The sequence below is a fragment of the Oppia nitens genome, unplaced genomic scaffold, assembly GCF_028296485.1.
Source record: "Oppia nitens isolate AA-2021 unplaced genomic scaffold, nextdenovo-longstitch-racon4-pilon3 scaffold1_pilon_pilon_pilon, whole genome shotgun sequence".
Taxonomy (NCBI): domain Eukaryota; kingdom Metazoa; phylum Arthropoda; class Arachnida; order Sarcoptiformes; family Oppiidae; genus Oppia; species Oppia nitens.
Window position 1 is genome coordinate 7,363,539 of NW_026533199.1, and position 25,880 is coordinate 7,389,418.

Sequence of the window (25,880 nt, forward strand, 5' to 3'; positions counted from 1 at the left end):
CTTTTCTCCCGCTTCTTTGGCCGCCATCCGTCCCGGACTTCTCTACACGTCGGCCGACGACTGCGGAGTTCGTCTTCGTCGCGGATCTATTCATATATTGTGCGGATCTCTTCTGCAAAACCGTCCTCTGGTCTCCAAATGTCATTTTCATAAACGACAAGAATCCCTGTCTTTAGCCGAAAGATCTTTCTTTATTTCCGGTTTCAGAAAAACAAGTTGTCCTCAAAAGACATTCAACGCCTCCTTTTTGCCCGTCTCTTTCCCACCTCTGCCCCCTTTACCCCCAATACCCACTTTCTCCCCCATTCTAACGATTCCATCTTTGCGTCCGTCTCTCGTGACAATCCGTCCGCCGAAGAACGAGACMAARCCATCAGTGGTTTCTTCAATATCGGCCGTTTCGTCGACAATTGCTTTTCAGCCGTCGTTTTCTTGTGTTTTAATTCCAATCAATGCTTTGGCTTTAAATCGTTTTCTTCTTTGGACACAAAACAAGACGTCTTCAGCCGTCGACTCTTCGGCTCAATATCTGCTTCAATGTCCGCAAAGATCCTTTTGTTTACCGCAATCGCATCAATTAACACAAATGGCAAACATATCAGTTCTGCCGTCGTCCCAGTCGTCGTCCCGAACGACACTTCAWCCCCAAGAACGTCGTCTTTCGTCTTCAGTTGAATTCAAAGCTCAGATGCCACGCCCACTGCTGCCCACCTGTTCGCAAGTCACGCCCTCCCAAGTGGTGATGGTCCCGCCGTGGCAGTTGCCGTCTCTTGATTCGATGGGACAATGTTCGCAGTCGTCGTGTTCGGACACGTGGGTCGACTTGGATTGCGACGGAATGTCTTCAGTTGTCTTATCGGACGGAACTCGTCTTCAGTCGCGACCTTTGACCGACTCCTCCCCCACTTCCGTTCAGACGCCCGACGGATCAACCATCGCTCTGGCGGTCGGACAGTCGTCTCGCGTGACGTCATTGGACGGAACGGAAGCGACTCTTCATCAGAACGGGTCTTCAATGACTCGACTTCCGGACGGAACGTCTGTTGCCGTGGATACCGAACACAACGTTTTGGTGGTTTTGGCGGACACGACGCGCGTGCGCTTTGACTCCGAAGGAATGAATGTTTCGCTTCCGGAGAAGACTCGAGTCGTGACGTCAGAGTTCGGAATGCTTGTGACGACGGCCGACGGCAAACAGACTCTCATTCCGACCGACTCTTTGGGAGCGGAAATCCATACGAAAGGCGTCGATATTGTGGTCACAGAAGGACTGAATGCAGACATTCGGACGAAAGGCGGAACTCAAGTCCTCATCACTCCTCAGGACACGACTCTCGGCGGACGCGACGGCTCTTCCACGAACATCCTTCCCGACGGAACGGTGACAGTGGCGTCACCTTCCGGACTGTCTCTCGTCTTGTCTTTGGATTTGTATTCGAATATAACGACAAGCGATGGAACTCTTGTTTCTCTCGGTTTTGACGACTCTTTGTATGTCATAAACGAAAACGAAGCGATTGTTGTCTTTCCGAACGCAAACTCTTTGCTTCTGACCAAAGATGAAATCGTCTCCATTGAATCCGATTCTACCGTCACAATCACCGACTGCTTGGGATCAAACAGTCTTCTGCCGACCGATCAGTTCGGATCAGTTTGCGACAACACTAACACGTGTTTCGAATAAAACATTTTTTTAAAACTATTTTTATTGATTTTTCGGTGACGTCAAGAGTGACGCAAAAGATTCGTTCAGTTCCTGAAGAAGCGGATTATCCGTCGTCATGGCAACCGACGAACGCCGCGACGACGATGTCGACGTCGGAACAGTTGCCAAAAACGGATTCGTTCGCTGCGAGTCTGCAATCAAAGACCGCGATAAACCCGAGAGCGCGGCCGGAGTGGGTGTGGCGGTGATTGGGGGCGGAGTCGACTCGTTGTGAAGGAAGAGAACGAATCTCGCGGACAAAGACTCGTCTTTTGTTGTCTTTTGTAAACCTGTTTTTGACATTTCTTCGGAATTGAAATCAAGGAATCTTGAAATCAGTTTTTGGACTTCTTTTCTGCGGTTTTCCTCCGAAGACGTCATTAAAGCCAAAAACAGACTTTTGGCCACTTGTTTGTCAACAGTTCCGTCGAAAGAGTCTTTCATTCGATTGGTTTCTAATCGCAAATCCGCCATTTGTTGTTCTTTGAGTTCAACTGCGACCGAAATGGCTTTAAATGACCGGAAAATCGGCGGAAAATAGGTTTTCGTTCGAAGATTTCGATGACTTTTCGATCGCAAACTTTGAGCTTTACTTCTGGCACTGGTGTCGACCTCTGGTGACAAACTCCAGTACCTGATGTAATACTCAGAGTCAACGACCGCTAGATGTCGACACTTCGCGCGCCGAAACCTCAAATGAAACTCTGAGTTAATGAATGTCTCCCAGAGTTACCAAATGAGATTACGGCGAACCGAAACACAACTTCTTCGACTATAATATACACAAACACACAGACAGACACTCACCCGAAGACCGCAAACTCGAAATCGTCGCTTCCTTGGCGTCCAAACTCATGGACAGCCGTTCGGCCGCTCCCAAGGCTTCAGTGGTGTCTTGGATTCGTTGTTCGAGTTGTCGAACACGAGATTCTAATTGTTCACTGATTTTGCGTTCGTTTAAGAGTTTGGAATCGAAATCGCGTTTTAAAACTTGAATTTTTCGTTCATTTTCTGCAAAACTTTTGATTAAACTTTTGACAAAACAAAAGACAATTGATTTAAACCTCTTTGCAATTGTTCGACAACTACTTGAAGATTATTAACAGAAGCAGAATATTCGGCGTTTTTGTCCTCCAGAGCCGAAACTTGGTTTCTCGCGATTTCTCTTTCGGTTTTCAAATTTCTTTTGAAACGAAATTCAAAATTCATTTCATTTTTTTATATTTAAATTTATACCGAATTTCTTCTTCAAAATGTTGTTCTTTCAGACGTCCGGCCGTCGCTTCCAACGCTTCCTTTTCGTCTCTCAACTGCCGAATCGTTTGTTCTGCGGTCAAAAGTTCGCGACAATAGTTGTCTTCGACTTCGACAAGATGGCGCTTCAATCGCGCCAACTCTTCGTTAAGTCTTTGGACAGTTGTGTCGTCCGGGACGACGACCCGCRCCATTAGTTCATCAACTTTTTGCGTTAATCTTTGAATTTCTTCGCTCTTTCGCTCGCATTCCTCCTGAAGTCTAACCGTTATTGCGCGCTCTCTCTCTCTCTCTACTCTTACTCACCGTTATTCTTTGGACGTCCGCCTCTTTGTCGTGAATCCGAGTTTCGAGTAGTTGTCTGTCTTGAGCCCGTTGTCCATCCTCACCTTCGGGTTCACCGCGTGCTACCTGTGCTAACCGTTGTTCTAACGTGTTTTTGATTTGAACGAGTTTATTGAGTTCTTGAGCGTGAATTTGGTCGAGAAGTTGAAGTTCTTGTTTGAGTTGTAGGACGTCGTCGTTCGGTTCGTCGTCCGGTTTGTCGTCCGAAGCGTCGTCCCGTTTGTCGTCCCGTTTGTCGTCATGTTTGGTCTATAATGGACGACAGACTATATAGAACTACAGGTGCTCTTCTATAATGAACACAAAGCAGTGTTGACTTTTCGGGTGTGACTTCTATTTGACTACTATTTTGCCAACAGTTATGCCAACTCTCTAATCATCTCCAGAGCAACACAACTGCGCGCTCTCAACACCTGTGCCTTAACTCTCAACGGAAGCGTCCAAAGTCTAAGTCCGCAAACGTCACTCACCTGTTGCTGCAGACAAAGCGTTCGCCAATGACTCCGATCCGCCTCCACTTTCCGTAATTCGTCTTCCAGAGCCATCACTCGTTCCGCCGCCGCAGTCACGTCCGGCATCGCGGCCACCGTCGTCCGTGTGTCGTCCGAGCCGTCGTCCGGGACGTCGCTTTCGTCGCCGACCTGCGAACCAACACAGGAATGAGGGCGTGGTCTGCGTTCTGATTGGTTGCCGACGACACGCCCCCCGCGCCTCCCCCACTGCGGCGCTAATGAGGCGACAATTACTCAACAATTACTTCAATTACGCGCAACAATAGGGACGACAGCGGAAGGGCGTCGTCCGTAAAGACGGAAGTCAGACAAAAAAAGAGCGGCGGCGCCCACCTGCGGGTCGACGGGTGAGTGGCCGTCCAATCGGGCTTTTAGTCGCTGACATTCGCGACGCAAAAGATCGCATTCAACGGATAATTGTCGGGAAATGTCGTCCGAAATGAGGTTTTGTTGAGAATCTGAAAGAATTTGATTAAAAAAGAATTTAAACCAAAAAACTGACCGAAAGTTGGATTCAAAGGAAGCGATTGTCTTAAAGACGTCGTTAAAGCGGAAAACGATTCGTTCAGACTTTTGGACCACATCTTCTATAATTGGATTTCTGGTCTGAATTGTGGTCTGAATTCGGGTCAGAATTTCGGAGAGATTTTCAGTGAAAGACGTGTTTTGTTTTGATTTTGCGAATCATGTCTTYAGTCCTGACATCTGGCGTTGGATTTGTTTATAACGAAAGAAATGCGAGAATTATTGTAATTAACGGTATTTTGGGGGTCGAAGTGGGAGTGGGGGTCGAAATAGACGTGATTTCGTGTGGTTTTCAATGTTTTCAATGTTTTTAATGTTTTTTTTGAATCAATTATTGCATAAAATGAATGAATCTTTGGATTGAATTTCAAACCAAAAAAACAAATGTTTTTTGAATGAAATTCGAGTCAAATATAAAACACATTTGAAATGACTTTTTGTCTGAAAAATCAAATGAAATGAAAAATGAAAAGTCATTGTCTTTTGAAACAAAGAAACGCATAAAATGTGAGCTTTTTATGGCTTTTCATGACTTATAATGACTTGCATTTGAGATCCGTTTGTTTTAGAGATTAAAACACACAAAAAGAGGTCATTTCTTAGTATAAAAACCTTAAAAACAGACCAAAAAAACAGACAAAACATGAAAACAATGATATCTTTAACGACTCTTTTGTTTCCATTTCTTGTAATTTTGTTTTTTTCCTGTTTTGAAGACTGCCATCACTTTTGGACCCAATGTTTGATAGAAAACCGTTTTTCCCGTAAATCCCGTAAATCCTGTCCTCAGAACGCTTGCTAACTGATCCGCTTTCCCGCAGAGTCAATGATGTCCGGAAATCCTTCGCCGTTATTCACGTGCGAAAGAATTCGATATAAATGTCGAAATAATTGTGAAATGAATTCAAATTAAAGTCGAATTAAAGTCGAAATGAATACGAATTTATTGCTTAAATAAAAACCAAAAATCACGTGACAACTAATGAAAGAACTTTTTCCTCATTCGCGCCACCGCTTCGGCCAACGGCTCGAGTGCCTCTTCAGGCGGTGTCTGCGGCGGACGAATGACTCGACGACTAGAAGACGACCAGAAATGCAAAGAAAGAGAGCGAATGAGTTGCGACTCTTGAGATCTCGAAGGTGTCGGCCACGTCAGCGGCGCGTCGTCCGCGACGTCGCACTGTCGTCGTCCGAGACGACGGTCGGGCGTCGCGTCTTCAGCGCTCATAAAAGGGATTTGCGAAAGACTTTGAGATCGAAATCCCATTAAATGCTTGCAAATCGGGTAAGTATTGGAAGCGTTAGATGACAACATCGGCGGTTTGTATTGCGGTACTGGAGACGGCTTAACGTCGTCTTGAGTTTCGACCGGAAGTCGTCTTTCGGTATCGAAATCCATGTCTTGAATGACGTCATCGTTTGCGTCATTAAAAGCAACGCTTTTTTCCCAAAAATTTCTGAAAAACAATAAAATTACAGAAAATATTGAAAAAAAATCACGAAAACTCACGAAACGCAGTATTGCGTGACATTTCTGCGGTCGCGCGCCGTTTGCGGTCTTTGCAGTGATAATTCGTCGGCGCACGCGTTCATTTGCGTCACAACCGAAAAGTCGGTGCATTTGTGCGCCGAAACGACAGTCGCCTTTGTGTCGTCCGGCGGTCGTTCGGAACGACGCGTCGGTCTGTCGTCCGGGACGTCGATGTTTTCGCGTGATTGTAGCGCATGTGCCGACACGACAGGCGTTCTGTCAGTGATAGGAATCGGGCGTTCATTGGCCGCCACTTCTGAGTAATAGCCGACTGAAGCTTCGGCTGCGGGAACAACAGCTGCCTCTGGATTGGGATTGCGTTGAGTTTGATCCCAATCGAAGGGATCTTCACATCGAATACCTCTTCGACGAATAGCTCTTTCGAAAACGGCATTTAAAAGCTGATAATCGGGAGAATCGGCGTATTGTAGAGATTCGATGTGTTCGAGGAATTGCCGGAAGTCTTGCGGCAAATGCTTGAGAAGGAGGCGGTGGTCGAAGGAGGCCTTCATTAGACCCACGGAATCCTTGTCTTTGACTTTACGCCACGGAAGACTTCCGTTGACCATTTCCACCAAAACGTAAAACAAAGACCACAAGTCGTCGTGTCGTCCCATTTCGCGGTTCTTATGCGCGTTCACCGAAGCGTACCGAACTGTTCCTCGAAAACCGGCCGCAACGCGAGGAGGACGCACTTCACCCGTGCTCGAGATGATGTACTGTCTGGCCAGACCGAAGTCCAACATAAAGACACGTTTAGCCGTTTGTGGCGTTCGTCCGATCGCAAAGTTGGACGGTTTTACTGCGAAAAGAAAACACATATTATTGTCGTTCGGGACGACGACTCAGACGACGCACTGTCTCTATGAAGAAATCCAATGCAATGAATGCTTTCAATGCAATGAAGTATTTGTTGCGAAAGTCTTAAAGCCGTGGATAAAGAAAAAGCGGGTTTTTGGTTGATGTGTTGAACCGAACGACGCAATTCCGCTAAATTGCGGCCCAAAAGAGTCATTACGCAGTAATTGAAGCGTTCATTACGTCCGCAACCAATGAAACGACAGACATTTTGCGACTGAGTCTGCAGTTTCTTGAGAACCGCAACTTCCATCTTAAGAACCTATCAATGGATCCAAAGATTCAGAAGAATGAAAGAAAATCGAAAGAAAACCTGTTTTTGTTGTTGAGTTGATTCCACTTTCAGAGCAACCAATTGTTGTGAAGAAGAGTCCAAACACTCGAAGATTTCGCCGAAACCTCCGCCTCCTAATCGCCGAATCACTCGCCACCGCTCTTTGACCACATGTCCCGGCAATAGCAGAGACTGGCCGTCCGCTCGCTTGGCCGCAGTCTCGTCCATTGAACGACCGACACTGCGATCATCAATTACGTCGACAATCAAAGACGCAAAAGTCGGCTCAAGTCATCACTACAGCTCTCAATGGTCTCAATATTGGCGAAGACATTGTCTTCAATCTGACCAATCTATCAGTTGTTCCGTCCGTCCAATAGTTCGGTCGCTTTCGGTGAACGCAAAGCACGTAATTGTGTGTCAGTCTATACTTATTCATAAAGAGCGTGACGTTGTGTTGAACTTTAGTTCCCTTTAATGTTAAGTCAATGATTGAGTCGTAGTTTTGGAATCTTTGGTAACTTTGTTTGTGTATTGCGTTTGCGCAGTGAATGGACACGTCATTCATGAAACTCCTCTTTCGTGACGACAATTGACAGACATTTTGGTGAAAATGAATCCCGAATAGTGAGTCTTGAATTGATCTCAAGATATTATCGACAATTAATTGTTTGGTCTCTTTCAGCGATTATCTCTTCAAACTGCTTCTGATTGGCGATTCTGGAGTCGGAAAGTCATGTCTTTTGTTGCGTTTTGCGGACGACACGTATACCGAGTCTTATATCTCGACGATTGGCGTCGACTTCAAGATCCGAACGATTGAATTGGACGGAAAAACCATCAAATTGCAGATCTGGGACACGGCTGGCCAGGAACGCTTCCGCACCATCACGTCCTCCTACTACAGGGGCGCCCACGGCATCATTGTTGTGTACGACGTGACGGACGTCGAGTCTTTCAATAACGTCAAGCAATGGTTACAAGAGATCGATAGATACGCGTGCGATAACGTCAACAAACTTCTTGTCGGCAATAAATGCGATCTCACGGCCAAAAAAGTCGTCGAATACGCCGCAGCCAAAGACTTTGCCGATAATCTCGGTATAATATCCATAGTATTAATAACAATAACATTCTCTCTCTCTGAAAGGCATTCCGTTTTTGGAAACGTCGGCCAAAAACGCGACAAACGTCGAACAGGCCTTCCTTACAATGGCTGCAGAAATCAAACAACGCATGGGACCCGTCGGAGCCGCCCAGGGAGGCGTCGGTGCGAGTGGACAGACCATCAGTCCGGGACAAACAACAGCCGTCGGATCCAAGACTTCGGGATGTTGTTAATTAACCGAATTGTCCGACGATTTCATTCCTTTAAAGAGTTATTAAAAACAAATTATTTTAGTCTTTCTTTTGCTCGCGAGATGTCTCTCTCTCTCTCTCATCAAACAACGTAACGGCGTTTGCGAACGACCCGCGCATCCGTTCGCAAATGACGTCATGCCATGTATTGCACTGTAAAGGGCGTGAAGGGGAAGGAAGGAAGTGGACGTCATTGATGGCGTCGAGACAATGAGTTTGAACGCCAATTACTCGGATATTCTTCGGCTGCGGTCTCAAGAGTTCTACTCATCGGTGGCCGCCGTAGATGTGGTGGGAAGTAGTCGTCGAGAATCTCCGCATTCGTGGCAACCGATTCTTCGATCGAATTCTTCGTTAAGTTTGGATCAAAACAAACGACAAAATGAACTAAAATTCGGTCGAAATTCACCGAAAACTGGTCTTCGATTAAACGACTTTCAGGTGAAGACAAAAATCCAAATAATCTTTGAATCAATTGTTTGTTTTCCAGGAATTAAGAGAATGTCGTTTCGGAAATACAGAAACCATTCAAAGCGCTCCAAAACCGTCCAAATCTTCGGCCAATTTGATGACAACAGTATCACCAAAAAGGTCGCCAATTGTGTCTTCAGAAACAAGAGCCAAATCGAGAACTATTTCGGGAATTCACGGATCGTTGTCTTTAAGTAACGAAAACTTGAATCAAAAGAAACAAAAGAAAACCAAATCTTTATTTTTCGCCACAAAAACCAAAGAACGACGCGAACTCTCAGACGAAGAACTTATGGCCGAAGAGACKGACCGAAGACGGCGTTTGAGACAACTCTTTATTCATTATGACATTCATTCGGCGCTCGCTTTGGACCAAATGTTTGTCGAGTCGTCGTCCCAGACGTCAGACGAACGACGCATCGAAACGACGTCCGGTCCGTCGTCTTTGTCGTCGTCCAACTCATGTGACTCTTTGTTAACAAATGGGACGACAGAAGAACGACAATCAATGGACGAAACGGTCGAAGAAGAAAATGAAAGCAATTCTAACGCTTTGTTATGTTTTTCAACGAATTTTCGAAACGAAATCGGAAAAGAAGTCGTATTTTGTGTTCAATTGAATCGAGAAAATTCTAATGAAAAGACAATTCCCGATAAACGCCGTCCAACTCATGTTCCCGCTCTCGCGCGCCAACTCTCGTGCCTTTCGTCGTTCGACATGTCGGCCGACGCGTCTCAATCGGCGCTCGTTTCGCCGCAACAGTCGGTTTGTGCGTTTGCTTCGGACTACGACTTTTCGCAAACGGTTCTCGAAGCGGACGACGGACAGACTTATTACCGAAAATACTTTTACGGCTTTTCTCATCAAAATTGGTTTCAAGTGTTGGAGCCGTCGTCCCGAACGACGACTCGAACGGCTATAGCATTGAGTTTACGAAAAGATTCGAAAGATTTGAAGAAACTTAGAGTTGTTTTAAGAACTTCTCTGTCTTTAAGAGCTCTCAAAGGATTCGTAGATTTGAATCAAATCCGTCCGAACGAAGACTCTGGTCTACGCGGTCTTCTCGACCTATTGTTGCCTCGAGTTTGGACGCGAAGACCCGATTTCCTGTCGGGTTTCCGTTTGGGCGCGGACGCCAAAGCCGACGATCTTTTGCTAAAATTCGACGAATTATTGGACAATAAGTGCTTTAAAGTCGGAGTTTTGTACGCAAAAGACATTCAATCGTCTGAAGAAGACTTTTATAACAATCGCGACGTCCAGGACGACGACTTTCAATGTTTTTTACGTTTAATCGGACGACGCGTTCGTCTTAAAGGATACACAGGTTTTAGAGGCGGTTTAGACGTCGCGACCGATACGACCGGTTCTCACGCTTTTGCGACCACTTTTCGCGATCGAGAAGTCGTTTTTCATGTTTGCCATGAATTGCCTTTTTCGCCGACTAATAGACAACAACTTCTTCGGAAACGCCATATTGGAAACGACATTGTGACGATTGTCTTCCAATCGCGACACTTCAGAGGACCTCCTTTCCAGCCGACGGCCATTCGTTCGCATTTCCAACACGTGTTTGTTGTTGTCCGTCCCCATGCCAACGGATACCGAGTTGCCGTCGCCCGACACAAAGACGTCGCCCCATTTGGACCTCCGCTTCGTTCTTGGTTTTCAACCGCAGAAATCAGAGATTTTTTGCTCACAAAAGTGCTGAACGCCGAGGGGGCGTGTCATCGATGTTCGAAATTCCGTCAAATGGCTTTACGGACGCGTCTCGAATATTTAACCGATTTATACGCCAATTACTCGACGCCGACTCCCGTCCATTCATTCGGTCAACAATCGGCACAATTGACGGCTTTTTCCGTTAATTTCAACAAATATTTTGCGCAAATCTTCCCAAAGAAAGACAAACGAGAGAAAGAGCGCGACGTCCGGGACGACGACAAAAACATTTTCCGCGAAAACGAACTCTTTTTTGGCGCAAAACTCTATGAATCAGTTGACGACGTCCGGGACGACGCACTTTCACGACGCGATGCCAGAGTAGGAGTCAGTCGACTGCGTGTTCACTCGTTTCAGGAAAAACGCGATTTGGCGCGTGCGAAGGTGTTGGTGTCGCAGCACGTGTTGGTCGTGTTGAGCGAACGACGCGCGGTCTTCGCGTGTTTAGTCGAACAAATAATCGGATTTCTATTGACTTCTTCGCCTCAAAGAGATGGACTGGAAGTTCAACTCAAGATTTACTTCCATTTCGGAGAACTTCTTCTTCTAAGAGAACATTTGGCGGACGACGGACTCGACTCGGAATCACGTGACGCGAATGTAGAGAAGAATTCATTGCTTTTTGAATTGAAAACCGATTTAATGACAAGAGTTAGAGAACAACGACCGCGAGAGGGATCTCTTCGCATGAGACAAATGAAGGAAGTGGTTCTCAGGAGGAATACGCGGTCGTCCGACGCGTCGTTCGGGTTTCACGTTCAGCACAAAACTCTCAGTTCGTCGCAAAATGTCTGCGTTTACGTCACGGACGCCAACGAACACGCGTCACGTGTGAACGAACTTCGCCCAGGACAACGTCTTCTCGAATTATGTCAAATGTCTTTACAAACACTTTCTTATCAAGAAGTTCTTGACTTTCTTCGAACTTCTCAAACAGTATCCGTCGCTCTCGTGCAGCCATTAGCCGACGGCTCTCCCCGAACCAGCGGTTGTTTGGCCTCAAAGTGCGTCGCAAGTCTGCAAAAGCCGTCGTCTTCGCCGCAAACGGACAACGATTACGAGAATATCACGACGTCTACCGGGACGACGACCGGACGACACATGCAGACGACACCCGAAAGACGCGATAACGAGAGTCCTGTTGTGCGACGTCTCGAACGTCAGACGGAAAGAACGCCACCAAAGACAAGGAGTCCGCACCACTCGAGTGCCTACGCGAGACCACAGATCTCTTCGCCGACGCATACGAGTCATAGTCAGCGTCCGCTTCATCTGAAAACATCGCAAAACCATTTCATAAATCAAAACCAAATGTCGTCTCAATCGTCGACCACTTCTTCTACATTTCAAGGTAAGCGTCGTCTTTGCGTCGTCCGGACGTCGTCTCATTCTTACTGTATTTCAGAGGACCTCATAAAACTGATTACTCTCAATGACGCGGACGACGACCCGTCAACTGATCCCACAGTCGAACATACGGATAGCCATTCGTCGTCCCGATACTCGACCGCCACTTCAACACCGTATTCATCGCTGGAGAGGCGGTCGTCGTCCGACAGACAATTGAGTGACGATTGCGTCGTTACGATAGCAAAACCCGCGTTTGTCGTGAATCCACCGGTTTTCGCGCGACGACTCATAGACGACGCAATCAACTCGAATGTGACGTCCGGGACGACGACGACGACGTCAGTGACAGACGAACGCGAGCTTCAAGAACAGGGTTTGCATTGTTTTGATTGGAATTAAAAGTTAATTAAAGTTTTGTTTTTAGTGAAAGAGTTATCGAAAGAAAAGCAAAGATTGAATGAAACGATTCGTCAATTGAAAGAAGAAAACCAAAGATTGCATTTCGAAAGTCAAACGGCGTCTCAACAGTTGAGGAAATTTACCGAATGGTTCTTCAGTTCGGCAAATGAGACGACAGACGAGCGACGCAAAGACGACGACTCCCTCTCGTGACTCAAAAACACATTTTCTCTATTTATTCAATAAATTCATAAATTACGTCAAACATGTCTGCCATTGAGCGCAGCGAAGATCGCGAGCATTGGTTCCACGGCTTAATTGACCGCCGAGAGGCTGAGGCCCGACTCGTAGCGGCCGCAGTGGACGGGGCATTCTTGGTGCGCGAGTCGCGGTCTCGACCTTCGGCTCATCGATGGTTTGTTTTGTCGTTTCGTTCGCGCGCTTCGGGAATAAATCACTTTCGAGTTCAACACTTTTGCGGACACTTTTATATCGGATCCAAAGCTTTCCCGACTCTCGAATCTTTAGTCCGTTTTTACCGTTTTTCAGATCTTTTACGCGGAGAACGTCTCATCCATTCCATCGCTCCTCAAGAGGTAAACAAAACAAACTCTTTGCCACTCATTGACCGCTATGTCCGCCCTATGTCCGCAGCCACCCGCCGAACAACGCGCACGACGTCTGGTAGCAGTTCTTCCGTACACCAAAATGGCCGATTCAGACGAACTGACGTTTCAAAAGAGCGATACTTTCGTCGTTCACAACGATCTTCAGAACGGCTGGTAAGTAGAAGTCGTCGTCCGTTAGTGTCGTCCGTCTGTCGTCTGAGACGTCGCTCTGTTGTCTGTTGTAGGCTTTGGTGTACAAACGATCGAAACCTAGAATCGGGTCTTGTTTTTGGAGAACTTCTCGAACCATTGGACGACGCAATCGATCAAAACGACGCTTACGARTGGTTTCATCAAAACATCTCTAAAGAAGAAGCCGTCGACCGATTGGCCAGAGCCGGAGTCGGCGCTTTCCTTGTTCGACCGTCGGATAATTCTCGCGGAAATTATTCCCTCTTTTTCCATACGGGACACGCCGTCCAACGTTTCCGAATTGAACGAACACGAGACGGACGTTTCGCAATGGGTGGCCGAGTCTTCGTCACTTTAGCGGACGTCGTCTCCAGATATCAACAAGAACAAATTGTCGAAGGATTTAGACTCGAACGACCCGTCACTCGAACGACGTCCGGACGACGCAATGACGACGCCGTCTATCAAACTCTACGCGAATCACGAGAACTGCAACAAAAGGCTCGGTCGACGCGAACACAAGGATTTCTTTTACGCAAAAGTATGAGTTTTGGCTAATCTTTGGATTATTTAATGAATTTCGGTGTGATTTTAGGTCAGAAACGGAATAAATGGAAATCTCAGTTCGCCGTCGTCTCGAAYGACGCGAACGACGCCTCACTTTTCTTCTATGATTCCGAACGACGAATGCGTCCAAAAGCTATCGTTGATCTCAACTATTCGTGTGTTTATTCATGTCATGACTCACTCTTCGATAGACAACATGTCTTTCAAGTCGTCGAACGAGCGCTTCCATGGTTAGATCAAATTCAATAATCTTTCGSTAATTATACCGTTTTGTCTTTAGTTTGGCCACTGCCCACTTCTTGGCCGCTCCCGATTCGGACACAACTCGACAATGGGTTCGATCGGTTGGAAGTCTTTGTCGACAACAGTCTTCATCTGAAAGTTCTTCGGAAAGTCGTTTCGTGCGTTCGGTTTGTTTGTCTTTAATCGAAGGCCGAAATCTTCCGCTAAGAATGGCTCCGAATCCGTTGATAGAAATCCAATTCAATCGAAGCGTTCGAATCGGAAGAACTTCTGTGAAATGTCCGCCGGATCCGATTTGGGAAGAAGACTTTAATTTGGAAGACATTCCAAACGATATTCAAAGCATTGCTTTTGTTTTACTAAATAAAGGAAAAAGAAAAGACTCGGAAATCGCGGAAACAGTTATTGATTTACAAAAACTCAGAAATAATGAAGAATTCGAACAATTGTTTCAACTTTCGGGTTTATGTCCTCCGGTTAGAGACGCCTGGGGACAGGTTTTGGCCCGAATCCGGTTTTCGGTGGAAACAGTTCTGTCTTTAGAAGATTATAATCCTTTAAAAGATTTGATTTTATCCGAAGATTTGGAAACCATAGGAATCGTCGAACAGTTTTGTCGTCATAGAGACCGACAACAACTCTCAACAGCTGTTCTCAGAATCGCGAAATTCGAACGAAAAACAGAACAAATCATTCGAAGTCTAATCGAACGCGAAGTCAGACTCGAAGATGACGTCAGTATTCATAGCATTAATAGTATTCATATTAATAATGCTTTTAATCCAATCAGACGTCGACTCTATTTCGCGCCAATTCGTTGACGTCATCTCTAATCGAAACGCATTCGAGAAGTCTTTCGAAAGACTTTATTCGAGAATCGCTTCAAAGCGTTGTTCGAAAAGTCTTTGATTCAAAGGTTAGTCTTTAATCCCATTTAATCCGTTAATCCCTTCTCTAATCCCGTATAAGACGTCGTGTGAGTTGAATCCGTCGCGATTGGCCGATCCGTCGGAAGCGGTCCAAAACGCCGAACATTTACTCGATTTATTGGACGCTTTTGTGGACCACATCTTCGCCCACTCGCACTCATGTCCGCCGCAATTGCGTTTCATCTGCGGATGTCTTCAGAGAGCGGTGATCCGGAAGTGGCCGAACGACATGTTATTGCGATCGCGAGTCGTTTCTTCGTTCATCTTTTTGCGACTCATTTGTCCTTCAATTCTAAATCCGAAAACTTTTCAATTAATCAACGGTTAATCCGATTAATCCGAATCCGAATCCGATTTCTAATATTTGTTAATCCCTTCAGACCTGCCGTCGGAAACCGCTTCCCGAACCCTTATTTTGGTCGCAAAAAGTGTTCAGAATTTGTCAAATCTCAACGAATTCGGATCAAAAGTAATCTTTAAATCCGTTTTTCTAATCTTTAAATCTTTTCTTCTCTTAATTCTCACTAAAAGTCGATTTTCCTTTCAAACGATCGTTTCGAGGGTCCGCCCCCTCCGAGTGCAAAACGGGTAGAAAACTAATCCGATTTCTGTTAATCCGAAACTGATGACTGATTTAATCCGATTTAGGAGCCGTGGATGGAAGTGGTTAATCCGTTTATATTGAAAAACAAGTCGAAAATGATTCGATATTTAGACGACTTATCGAACGCCGATTCGAGTCTTCCGTTGACTCCTGTTTGGTCTCCGAAACACCGAAACCCGACTCCCGAACCGCCGACTCGGGAACTGGCGTTTATTCACTCGATTTGTGAACAGAATATGACTGAAATTCGCGCGCTTTCGGAGAGAAATGTAAGAAATAGTTGTGTTTTTGACAGAAATGAGAAAAACTCTGATTTTTAGGGAAATCTTCGGAAGCTTTCAGTCGTTATTGAAATGCTTTATAAGAGAAAAGAAAAACTGGAAAAACCGGAAAAACCGTGACTTTATTTACAATTTCGTTCATCTATTTGGCGCTGAAGAGCCGATCGTTCGTCTAATTGGCGCTGAAGAGCCGATCGTTCGTCTAATTGGCGCTGAAGAGCCGATCGGATCAATTCGAAGGACAGAACGAGTCGTTCCATATCTGTTCTGTAAAGACGATTAAGCATTGCTTCGAAACAATCCAATTCTGAAACGCGGAATAATTCCCACTAAAACACAATAAATCGTTAATCCATTAATCCGTCGTTAATCCTATTAATCCAACCTTTAGTTTGTGATCCAATTCGGGCGGAGCTTTCGAGTAAATAAACAGCCAATGAGGAATCTCTTCCGTCAAATACGGATTCGCCGGAACTATCACGTGCGCTTCGGGGCGCGGCGGAACCGGAAGTTCACGCAGAGAAGCGCGAGGGGGCGGCGCGGCGGGAGGCGGGGCGTAGTGGTGAGCACAGGGATGTTCGAGTTGAGTGGCTCTGGTCACGTGGTTGACGTAGTAGACGCCGTGAGCGGGGGAGACGACTCTTTCCCATCCCGTGGGCAAAGAATCTGATTCCAAAGGATGCGACCAATGAGTGGTTTTCGTGTTGTGATCGACGAAATACTTGCGCCCTCTCAGCGTGTAATCGACGGTCCAACCCGGCGGAAGCGGCAGTTCTGACGTCGATTCTGTCGATTCAGTTCGCGGACGCAATTCGAACCGCGAATCAGTCGTCAAATTGGTTAAAGAGCGCACCGTATGGCCAGACAAGTGAGGCGTCGTCCCGAGCGACGGCTGAGATATCCACACCTTATTCCGAGTCACGTGAACCGCGGTGGGCGGGGCCGAGGCCAGCGAGTGGGCGAGGGAGGCGGTGGAGGTGGAGGGCGTGGAGGAGGCGGAGGGCGTGCAGAAGGAGGCGGAATGAGGAGAGCAGTGAAGTTGACTTTTGAGACACTTTTGAGTCAAAGTTTTCGGTTTTAAAGGACTTAAAGTTCCCGAAAAATCGATTCCTTTTTGGATTAATTACGGATTAATTGTTATTCTTTTGACATTGAATTGAATGCAAACCCAAAGCAGCGCTTCCACTGACGACTTGTCCTCCTCTTTGCGTATTTCCGTTCTTTTGCCGATTATTTATTGTCCAAACGTTTATAACTTTGAAAATTTAAACTTAATTTCATTTCTTAATCCATTTCAATACACACTTACTCGGGATTTCCGGCGGATTATCTTTTTTGATATATTTACCACTGATTCCGTCGCTCCGATTAGTGGACGTCTTCGCCGTCTTTGCGCTCTTTCTTAACATTGATTCAACTCTTCGCTCATTGTTTACGCATTCCTCACATTCCGATCCGCACTTTCGGACCCTTTTTACATTCAATACTCAATCTTTAGTGACGACAAAAGGGACCAAATGTTTATAATCTGTTTATAAGCTATTTGTAAACAAAAGCCACAAAACAAATGACGTCTTGAAAGTCGGGAATAAATCTGAAGACAATTAATTGGTTTTTCAATAATCGGATCAACTTTTGGATCAAATCTTTTATTCAAATGTTTTCTATAATTGTTTTCTAATTTCTGACAATTTTTTCAATTAATAAATAAAAATTTGTTTTCTTTTCCCGAAATTTTGTGACCACTTGTGACCACTTCTGGTCACGGATTCGGTCACCGAAATCACCGAAAGAATGAATGAATGATTGAATTGAAATGAATTTTGTTTTAATTGAAATAATTTGTCTTTAATTTTGAGATAAAGTTTGAGTTTTTTGAGAAAAACATTGAGTTTTTAATTCATAATTATTTTCTCCATATTTTCACTCAAACTATAAATATATAGAAAAACAGAGAAATAATAGAAAAATTGATTTAAATCTTAAAAATCTATTTAAATATGTTTTTCATAAAAATCGACTGAAATTTCAAACATTTTTCAAAAGAAGTGTTGATTTGAAAGAAAATAAATCCAAAACTAGTCATAAATGCCATTATTTTGAGTGAATTTAAGACCAAAATTGGGATTAAATGAAAGCCAAAGACGAGTTGTGACACAAAAGATGTCTTGTAAACGATTGACACGACTTATTCCGGCCTCTTGTGCCTGGATTCTGCTTCTGACGGCCACAACAGTCTTCTTCCTCTTCCCGTAAGTTCCGATTGATCTCTTAATCCGAATTAATCCGATTAATGGCCGAAATAGATGTCAATATCTGCAGAACTCATATCATTGGTCGATAACTCTGTGTCAGTCTTTGATCGCGTTTTTCGTGGTTTCGAACCTGTTTTTGGCCACTTTCATGAACCCCGGAGTCATCGGGAAAGCGAATGCGGACGAAGACAAGGACGACGACTTCCGGGCGCCGCTCTATAAGAACGTCGAAATCAACGGAATCACAGTTCGCATGAAATGGTGTGTCACGTGTCAGTTCTATCGTCCGCCGCGTTGTTCTCATTGTTCTGTTTGCAACACTTGTATTGAAGTAATTATCAGTTAATCCGTTAATCCGTTCGCTAATCCGTTAATTTACTCAGACGTTCGACCATCACTGTCCTTGGGTCAACAACTGCATCGGACGACGCAATTATCGCCATTTCTTCTTCTTCTTGGTATTCCTCAGCATTCATATGATAACTGTCTTCGTTTGGTGTATTCTCTATGTCTTGGATCACAAGGAACAGCTCCACGAAAGGGATTCGATCGTCGCGTGAGTCATTCATTGATAATTCATTGATAATTGACACGAATTGACACGAAATCTGTTCCAGTCTTTCGATTCTCGCAATAATCGCTTTACTCTTCATTCCTGTCTTCGGTTTAACCGGTTTTCACGTCATTCTCGTCTCCAGAGGAAGAACTACTAACGAACAGGTCTTCTAATCTCTTGTAATAATCAAATGATGACTTAATCCCCGAATAATAGGTGACGGGTAAGTTTCAAGGCGGATATAATCCATTTTCACGCGGATGTTGGGCCAACTGTTGTTACACTCTTTGCGGACCCAGATTTCCAAGGTTTGGATCAATTTGTCTTAAGAATCAATTAATTCATTGTTTTTCAGCAAAAATGCGGTCAAAAAACGGAAAAAACGAAACACAAAAGAATACAATTGGTTGAACACTAATAACACAAATACGACTTCTTCTTCGGGAACTAATGCCGAAAATGCGGTCAAGATCTATATGGACAGAACGGCTAATCATTTTAATCCAAAAGTTTGTCTTTCCTTTGAATTATCGATTGATTTATTGATTAATTCATTGATTGAATAGTTTTCTGAAGGAATTGGTTTAGAATTAATGGAATCTAAAGAACAAATGTCTTGTAATTTGAAGACAAAAAGTGCAATCAATTCATTCAATGATTTTCAATCAAATCAAGACTTAATTACAATCAGAAGAAACGAAAAGTGAGTCGAAAAACAACTTTTAATCCATTTATTAATCGATTATTGTCTCAAAAGTGGGAAAAAAGAAACAACTTTTTCTGTTTCTTCAGAAAAAACGCAAAATCAAAGACAATATCAAAATCAAAGACCGTTTTCTCCCAATAATAGCGATTCGTTTCATCAAAGTCACAGTCGATCCATGACTACAGGTCCGGGAGGCGGAGGAATGGTCATTTATTATTCTCCAGACGCCGGATGTCTTTCGGAAACAGAACTCGAAAGAAATCAGTCGTTTTTAAAGAGACCCATGTCTTTCATCAAAGCGTTGGAAATGACGGACAAAATGGACAGAAATGAACACAAAGAAAGAGCGTCGTCCGAGACGACGACTGACCGCCAAAGTCAGTACGAAATGAATTACGAGATTTCCGTTTAATCATGTGATCAAACATTTGACTATTTTCTTAGATTTTATTCAAAATTGTTGTTAAAATTTATACAAATATTTGAATTCATTTTAGGTTTAATTCAATTCATAATTCTGTAAATTCTAATTCAGTTTTCGATAAAAATAACAGTTTTTTAATAAAATATTGAAATTTATTCCAATTCTCGTTTGATTTTTCCGATTTCTGACGTTTTGTTAATTGTTTTCGACTCAAGAGTTGCCGAAAATCCGTTTTGAAAGTCCTTTAAATCGAAAAAATAAATGAAACCAAACAAAGACGTCAAACAAGTCATCAAACAATTGATCCAAAAATACGACGAATAAAAGACTGCCATTAAAACAGATCCCAAACTACTGAACACCATTAGGGCGGACACAAACAGACAGGGGCGTGGCCAGTGGTGGTAGGCGGAGTATAGAAGGGCGTTGTTGAGGAGGAGGAGCCAAAGACAGACCAACAGTTCCAACCACACCCACTATTAATTGGATATTAGATTAATTGGGATTATCTACCGATTTATATTACCGCGGAGGTCCTGGTCGAGACAATGGCCACGAGAGCCGACGCCAACGACGCGAAGAGCGAGAGAACAAAAAGCGTCCATTTTTTGTTCCGCAGACTCGAAGTCATTGTTGTTTTGAATGTTTGTTTCCATTGGAAACCAATTCCAGAGAAAAACAGAGTTTTTTGAGAAACAATTCATTCGTTTTTTCGATGGATTTCCGTTCGGATCTCTTCCAAGACCTGAACGCCAACGCACACGACATTGCGTCGGCCGTCCTTCGCGTGCGATCAGTTCCTCGCGATCGACGTGTTGATGCAATTCGTGGATTACGTCTTATCGTTGGTCAGACGCGAAACACAATTCCTTCCGTTTGTCGAAACGACTTTTTTGACGCAATAAACGATATTCTCAGAGACTCGTCGTCTTCGGCCTCTCTTTTAGCCGAAACTCTTTGGCTTTTAGTCGACATAACTCCGACTTTAGGCCCCAATTCCACAGATCGTTATCTTTCGCCGCTTTTGCCGAAAACTCTTGAGTTATTGAACGGAGAAACGGATCCCAAAAGAGCTTCTCTTCGATTGATTTGCGTTTATATGAAATTCACTCAAAATCTTCAATTAATCTTTCGTTCGATTATTGATTTTGGGATCAATTCTGAAGATTTATTAATAAGAAAATCCGTTTTAACGACTCTTCCGTTGCTTTTATCCGAAGATTTGCAAAACGAAAATCTGTTTCCTTTGGTCTCCGCTTTAGGAAAGTCTTTAATCAGATCCGAAACGCAATTATTTTATGCGATTTTTTTAGTTCTTCAAAGAATCCATTCTTTAGTCGGAAATTCTGTTTTCGAACAGTATTTGGATTCAATAGAAACCGAAGCAAAACAACTCTATCGATCCGTTTTGTCCCGAAATCCGTCCGCAGATCAACCGATTTCAGGTAAAAACCATTCTTTTGATTATCTTTTTCTCATTTTTATCCAAAAAAAGACTCTCTTTTGGAGATGTCGTCCGAAAGTCAACGAAACCGACAAAAAGTCGTTTCTTTCGACGTTTCGAACGACGATTCGCTGGCTTTCGGTGTATTTCCCGCCGCAGTCGTCCGTTTGGCCCATTCGGAGCGATCATCGGAGCGTTTATCCGCCGCTCAATCGATTTTGCGGACTCTTCGCGACGCCTCGAAATCGCGTCTTCAGAATCTGCAAACGGATCAGTTTTTATCGCATTTAATCGCTTCTCTGCTTTCGGATCACAATTTTGACGTCACTTTATCCGCTTTGGATATAATCGAAGTATTGGCCGAACGTTTTCCGACAACTCTTCGTCCGTCTCTCGAAAGCGTCGTCTTTCTCGTCGTGCGTCGTCTCAGTGACGTCCGAACCGTCGTCCGCGAGTCCGCCGTAAAGACCTTGCATTGCGCCCTTCTTCCACTTTCTCCGCAACAAGTTTTGGACGCTTTGCTGGACTTCCCCAACGCCCACCCACGCATTCGACAGGAAACGGCTCATCGGATAACCGCCGCGCTTCTGACTTGTCCACGTGATTTGAATCTTTCGCGTCTTAGTTTCCGATTGATTCCTCTTCTTCGGGATCCAAGAAGATCCGTCCGTTTGGCGGCTTTAGAGACGACTTCCGCTTTAGTAAACGCTTTTAATCCGAATCGCGCGCATCCGCTTTGGGCCGCAATTGAAGCCGAAGAACGCATTGGATCTGAAGGACTGATGTCTGCCGTCAGAGCGAGAATCAGTCGGAAACAACTGCCGAGAGTGGCCTCGGACGGAACGGTTCGTTCGGTTTTAGCGAATGTCGAGACTTCCGGTTCTGATATTCAATGGGTTTTATTGGCCGAGAATTCGCCGGAAATCGAAGACAAAAACGGATTTCCTTTGAATTCGAATCAATTGAAAGTCGACTCTTCGGACGCTTTGGAAGCAATCGGAAGAAGAAAATCTTTGGCCGAAAACAATATCGATAAACTCCTGAATACAGGAAATACAGACTCTTTTCCGCCGATTCTCTTAACTCGCGGCAATTCGTGGTCTTCTGAAGACGAAATGCGTTTGTATTCAAGTATTCAAAAGTCTTTAATCTCTTAATCTTTTAATCTGTTTTTAATCTTTAGTCGAATGGAAGAATTACTTCCATTCGTTTCGCCGCCAATTGGCGGATGCGGCTCTTCATTCTCCTTCAGTGGAAACGATGGCAGACATGGGTTTCGGAACTTTCGGTCAGTTTTTATCGTTTTTTATCGGTTTTTATCTGTTTTTGGGTTAAAAGTCATTGACTTTTGAATAATTCGTGCGAAACATAGGTTTCTATGACAACAACGAAGACAACAATCAAACAAACAAAGAACACCCGGAAGTCACGTCTCGAACTCCACTTCCGGCCGTTCAAGACATCGTAACCGACGATTTCGGCAATTGTTCTCCCGTTCGGTCCGAATCTTCGGTTTCCGAATTTCTCAATTCAAATGTCTTCGAATCGAGAATTTCTCCGCTTTTGGAAAGATCTCTGTCTTTGCCCTCAATTTCGGCCGAAAATCCCGGAAATGAAACGCAAGAACCGGAAGTCACGTTCAAAACCGAACCCGAAGTCGAAGTTCCGCTTTTGGACGCAAACAGAGAGTGAGATATGGATTAAAAGCAAAGAAATAATAGATTTTGTTTAGAATGGAATCGACTTCTGTTCGTCCGGAAAGAGAGGCAGAGGAGGCGCCCCTTTTGAGCGTTGAGGAGGTGACACCCGAAGTCCGCGTTTTGACTCCAGAATCGACTCAAACAGAGGTTTTTTAGACTCTTTTAAACGAGTTTTGAATCAATTATTTTGCAGACAATCGCGAGATTCGATGTTTCGACGCAAAAGAACGACGACACGGACGACGACCACAACAACCAATCACAACCCATTGACAAACACCCTCCCCCACGACGACACACACGGCGTCTGTCGCGCTCGCAATCTCCGCWWAGCCGTCGTCGTCCGTCTCGACTTCCGCAGCATTTATACATCCGAACGACGCCCGCAATCGCCGCAAATGCAAACATAAGAATCATTCTCTCGAATGTCGCCAAAACCGAAGGCGCTTTTTCTGAACCGCAAGAAGCCCTGAGAGCCGCGCTTCTCGCTCTGCAAGACGACGCCTGGACGACCAAAGTCGAGGGAATGTTGGCTTTGGCCCGATTGGCGCACTTCCATTCCAGTGTTTTGATCCGAGAATTGCATTCTTCAGTCAATGGTTTGATTCGCGAAACAAGAAATCCGAGATCTACCGTTTCAAGGGCCGCCATCTTCACTCTCGGCGAACTCTTTGTTCGGCTGCGCGGACAGGCCGAACCCGAGTTGGACGCGATGATCTCGGCTCTGTTGGCGCGTGCGGGGGATGCGGCGACTTTCGTGAGAGAAGACGTGGAAAGAGCGCTTTCTTCGGCCATAGATTTTATGCCTCAAACGCGAACGGCTTTGGCTTTAATCCAATTCGGAGCCAATCATAGAAACGCTTCCATTCGTCGGACTTCCGCTCGTTTTCTGTCTGTTTTGGTCGACAGAATGGGAGCCACGAAATGTCTTTTAGGGCCGAAAGACATCGGCGAACATCTTCTGCCGTCTGTTTCGCGATTTATTGTCGATTCTTCGCCAATAACTCGATATTTCGGACGAAAAATATTCGCAGTTCTTATGATTCATTCGTCTTTCGAAAAACTTTTGCGAAAACACGTGACTCCAGGAACTTATCGAAATATCGCCGGAATTCTTGAGTCGATTCGCCGTCGGGTAAACACATATCTATCTTAAGACTATGTCTGATGTCTGAATGTCTTTCAGGGTGTCGGCGATCGTCCGCAAGATTTGGTCAGTGATGCGCAGCCGTAGACGACATTTAATCACTTTTTTCCGCTTTTTCTCTCTTTTTATCGAAATTTTCAATAAATTTCTGGAAATTATTTCAAAAGTTATGCAAAAGTTTTATTGAAATCAGAAATCGTTTGAACTTTGAATCAAACGATTCATTAATTCTTTGATTAATTCAAGTCTTGTTTCGATTTATTTATTAATCTTTAAAAACCTTTCAAACTATGAATTAATGAAACTTTTTATCAAATATTTTCCATTTTTTTCTAAACAATAACTCTTTTATTCATAGCTTAGCCTTGAGTTCTGTATAAAAGGTTTTAAACGCTTATCCGTCGTCTCTATGAATGACTAAACGGACGACAAATTGATTGCAAATCTTTTTGAAACTTTTGATAACATTATTCACATTATTTCAGTCGTTAATCAATCATTTGTTGTCATCCTAAGCAACAAAGGCTTATCTCTCGTTAGTTACAGCATTAGTGTTGCGCCTCTTTTGCCAATCGATGAGTGCGTCGTCCAAAAAACCAAACAAAAGTCAAACAGTTGTTAACCAAAAGTGTCTTTTTTGTTGTTTACATAAAATCTGATCCGAAAAATGGGTGTTTCTTGTGGCGCAACAATCATCAAGTATTTGTTGTTTCTCTTCAACGTCTTGTGGCTCGTGAGTTGATCCGACGGTTAGTCATGAGATAATCCCGATTAAATCCGTTGAATAGGTTTTGGGAGGAGTCGTGCTTTGGCTGGGAATCAAAGTCACCATTTGGAGCGGTTCTCTCAGCGATATCTATGAAAACAATCTGAGAACCGGATCCATCATCATTCTGGCCGCAGGAGTCCTCATCTTTCTCCTCGCATTCCTCGGCTGTTGCGGCGCGTGTCGCGAAAGCGCGTGCATGTTGTCGACTGTGAGTTTAATCCAATGTTAATATTAGTCTTAATCCTGTCTATTGATAGTACGGAGCGATAATCCTGTTGTTGGTGATCGCGCAGTGCGTGGGCGCGTATTTCGCTTTCAAATACAAAACTGACGTAAGATTTGGATTAAAATTATTAATCAATTAATGAATGGTTTTTCAGATTCCGAAAGAAATAAATAAAATCATTGAAAAAGGAATCGAAAAATTTCAATCCGAAGATTCGGTCGCAAAAGGAATTCAAGAAATCCAACGCTCTTTCGAATGTTGCGGAACTGACGGACCCAACAGCTGGAGAGTCAAAACTGGAGGCAGAGTTCCCGCCTCCTGTTGTGACGAATGGTCTTCAGGAGATTCTCCGCATAAGTTGTGTTCCGATTCTATGAAAATCAAATTCACCGAAGGATGTGCTCAAAAAGTCACTAATATTCTCAACAAATATGTCGGAGGTCTGGGAGGAGTCGCCATCGCTCTCGTCCTCATTCAACTGCTTATAATCCTAAGCGCCTGTTGTTTGGCGCGTGAAGTCCGCAACTAATCCAAAAGTGCCTAAAAATCCAATAAAAAACAGTTTTAAAAAAAGTCTAAAATTCGGTTTAAATTCGGTTTAAATTTGCATAAATTGATGGCATTTCTCGTTAATTGTTTCTAAAGTTTCTTAAATTTGAATTATTTATTGAATTATTTATTTATCTATTAATAGAAATACAGTTTCAAGAGTTTTATTCATTTATTTCATAACTATTTAGTAATAATAATAATTTTCTTAAAAATAATTCAACTTTTTATTAATAATTACTCAAAACTAATGTTTTTTCATATCTTTTATCGATATTTATCACAAAATTATTTTAAATTTAATATATTTTTATAAACATTAATGAAATAATAAATAAATTAATTGTTAAAAAATATATAAAATTTAGAAATGA

At 43.9% G+C, this 25,880-nt stretch overlaps 9 protein-coding genes across 10 annotated transcripts; 6 read left to right on the forward strand and 3 right to left on the reverse strand.

The window, feature by feature from the left end:
- Nucleotides 1–1,681: 1,681 nt before the first annotated feature.
- On the reverse strand, nucleotides 1,682–4,584 carry LOC128951784 (thyroid receptor-interacting protein 11-like). 2 transcript variants are annotated; one of them, XM_054297057.1, is made up of 8 exons: nucleotides 4,319–4,584; nucleotides 4,150–4,274; nucleotides 3,775–3,945; nucleotides 3,266–3,553; nucleotides 2,942–3,213; nucleotides 2,770–2,888; nucleotides 2,513–2,716; nucleotides 1,682–2,199 (listed from the first exon to the last, which is right to left on the reverse strand). In XM_054297057.1, the coding sequence occupies exons 1-8, from the start codon at nucleotides 4,398–4,400 to the stop codon at nucleotides 1,706–1,708; spliced, it is 1,755 nt and encodes a 584-aa protein (XP_054153032.1). In that variant the 5' UTR covers nucleotides 4,401–4,584; the 3' UTR covers nucleotides 1,682–1,705. The 2 variants fall into 2 exon arrangements, with proteins under 2 accessions (XP_054153032.1, XP_054153033.1); XM_054297058.1 differs by having other exon boundaries at nucleotides 3,775–4,031; nucleotides 4,319–4,386.
- A 662-nt stretch (nucleotides 4,585–5,246) lies between these two features.
- LOC128951785 (tau-tubulin kinase homolog Asator-like) lies at nucleotides 5,247–7,375 on the reverse strand. The gene is made up of 4 exons (XM_054297059.1): nucleotides 7,044–7,375; nucleotides 6,731–6,992; nucleotides 5,852–6,674; nucleotides 5,247–5,798 (listed from the first exon to the last, which is right to left on the reverse strand). The coding sequence occupies exons 1-4, from the start codon at nucleotides 7,230–7,232 to the stop codon at nucleotides 5,321–5,323; spliced, it is 1,752 nt and encodes a 583-aa protein (XP_054153034.1). The 5' UTR covers nucleotides 7,233–7,375; the 3' UTR covers nucleotides 5,247–5,320.
- A 160-nt stretch (nucleotides 7,376–7,535) lies between these two features.
- On the forward strand, nucleotides 7,536–8,437 carry LOC128951789 (ras-related protein ORAB-1-like). The gene is made up of 3 exons (XM_054297062.1): nucleotides 7,536–7,631; nucleotides 7,690–8,105; nucleotides 8,155–8,437. The coding sequence occupies exons 1-3, from the start codon at nucleotides 7,618–7,620 to the stop codon at nucleotides 8,343–8,345; spliced, it is 621 nt and encodes a 206-aa protein (XP_054153037.1). The 5' UTR covers nucleotides 7,536–7,617; the 3' UTR covers nucleotides 8,346–8,437.
- A 42-nt stretch (nucleotides 8,438–8,479) lies between these two features.
- Nucleotides 8,480–12,519, forward strand: LOC128951780 (signal-induced proliferation-associated 1-like protein 1). Its single transcript, XM_054297053.1, has 4 exons — nucleotides 8,480–8,804; nucleotides 8,854–11,908; nucleotides 11,963–12,280; nucleotides 12,332–12,519. The coding sequence occupies exons 1-4, from the start codon at nucleotides 8,574–8,576 to the stop codon at nucleotides 12,517–12,519; spliced, it is 3,792 nt and encodes a 1,263-aa protein (XP_054153028.1). The 5' UTR covers nucleotides 8,480–8,573.
- On the forward strand, nucleotides 12,496–16,037 carry LOC128951781 (ras GTPase-activating protein 1-like). The gene is made up of 11 exons (XM_054297054.1): nucleotides 12,496–12,902; nucleotides 12,961–13,088; nucleotides 13,160–13,647; nucleotides 13,702–13,903; nucleotides 13,954–14,650; nucleotides 14,707–14,832; nucleotides 14,886–15,168; nucleotides 15,226–15,314; nucleotides 15,377–15,433; nucleotides 15,494–15,718; nucleotides 15,770–16,037. The coding sequence occupies exons 1-11, from the start codon at nucleotides 12,573–12,575 to the stop codon at nucleotides 15,848–15,850; spliced, it is 2,706 nt and encodes a 901-aa protein (XP_054153029.1). The 5' UTR covers nucleotides 12,496–12,572; the 3' UTR covers nucleotides 15,851–16,037.
- On the reverse strand, nucleotides 15,853–17,213 carry LOC128966468 (protein salvador homolog 1-like). The gene is made up of 4 exons (XM_054313319.1): nucleotides 17,040–17,213; nucleotides 16,899–16,985; nucleotides 16,116–16,840; nucleotides 15,853–16,059 (listed from the first exon to the last, which is right to left on the reverse strand). The coding sequence occupies exons 1-4, from the start codon at nucleotides 17,137–17,139 to the stop codon at nucleotides 15,853–15,855; spliced, it is 1,119 nt and encodes a 372-aa protein (XP_054169294.1). The 5' UTR covers nucleotides 17,140–17,213.
- A 463-nt stretch (nucleotides 17,214–17,676) lies between these two features.
- Nucleotides 17,677–19,660, forward strand: LOC128951787 (palmitoyltransferase ZDHHC8-like). Its single transcript, XM_054297060.1, has 8 exons — nucleotides 17,677–17,982; nucleotides 18,037–18,316; nucleotides 18,369–18,541; nucleotides 18,603–18,705; nucleotides 18,758–18,849; nucleotides 18,897–19,050; nucleotides 19,108–19,244; nucleotides 19,299–19,660. Exons 1-8 carry the CDS (start codon nucleotides 17,894–17,896, stop codon nucleotides 19,657–19,659), a joined length of 1,389 nt encoding a protein of 462 aa, XP_054153035.1. The 5' UTR covers nucleotides 17,677–17,893; the 3' UTR covers nucleotide 19,660.
- A 179-nt stretch (nucleotides 19,661–19,839) lies between these two features.
- LOC128966469 (crescerin-like protein che-12) lies at nucleotides 19,840–24,297 on the forward strand. The gene is made up of 6 exons (XM_054313320.1): nucleotides 19,840–21,116; nucleotides 21,167–22,269; nucleotides 22,484–22,803; nucleotides 22,848–22,962; nucleotides 23,009–23,950; nucleotides 24,002–24,297. The coding sequence occupies exons 1-6, from the start codon at nucleotides 20,387–20,389 to the stop codon at nucleotides 24,047–24,049; spliced, it is 3,258 nt and encodes a 1,085-aa protein (XP_054169295.1). The 5' UTR covers nucleotides 19,840–20,386; the 3' UTR covers nucleotides 24,050–24,297.
- Nucleotides 24,298–24,507: 210 nt separating this feature from the next.
- Nucleotides 24,508–25,719, forward strand: LOC128951788 (23 kDa integral membrane protein-like). Its single transcript, XM_054297061.1, has 4 exons — nucleotides 24,508–24,695; nucleotides 24,751–24,939; nucleotides 24,989–25,063; nucleotides 25,112–25,719. Exons 1-4 carry the CDS (start codon nucleotides 24,630–24,632, stop codon nucleotides 25,484–25,486), a joined length of 705 nt encoding a protein of 234 aa, XP_054153036.1. The 5' UTR covers nucleotides 24,508–24,629; the 3' UTR covers nucleotides 25,487–25,719.
- Nucleotides 25,720–25,880: the final 161 nt, after the last annotated feature.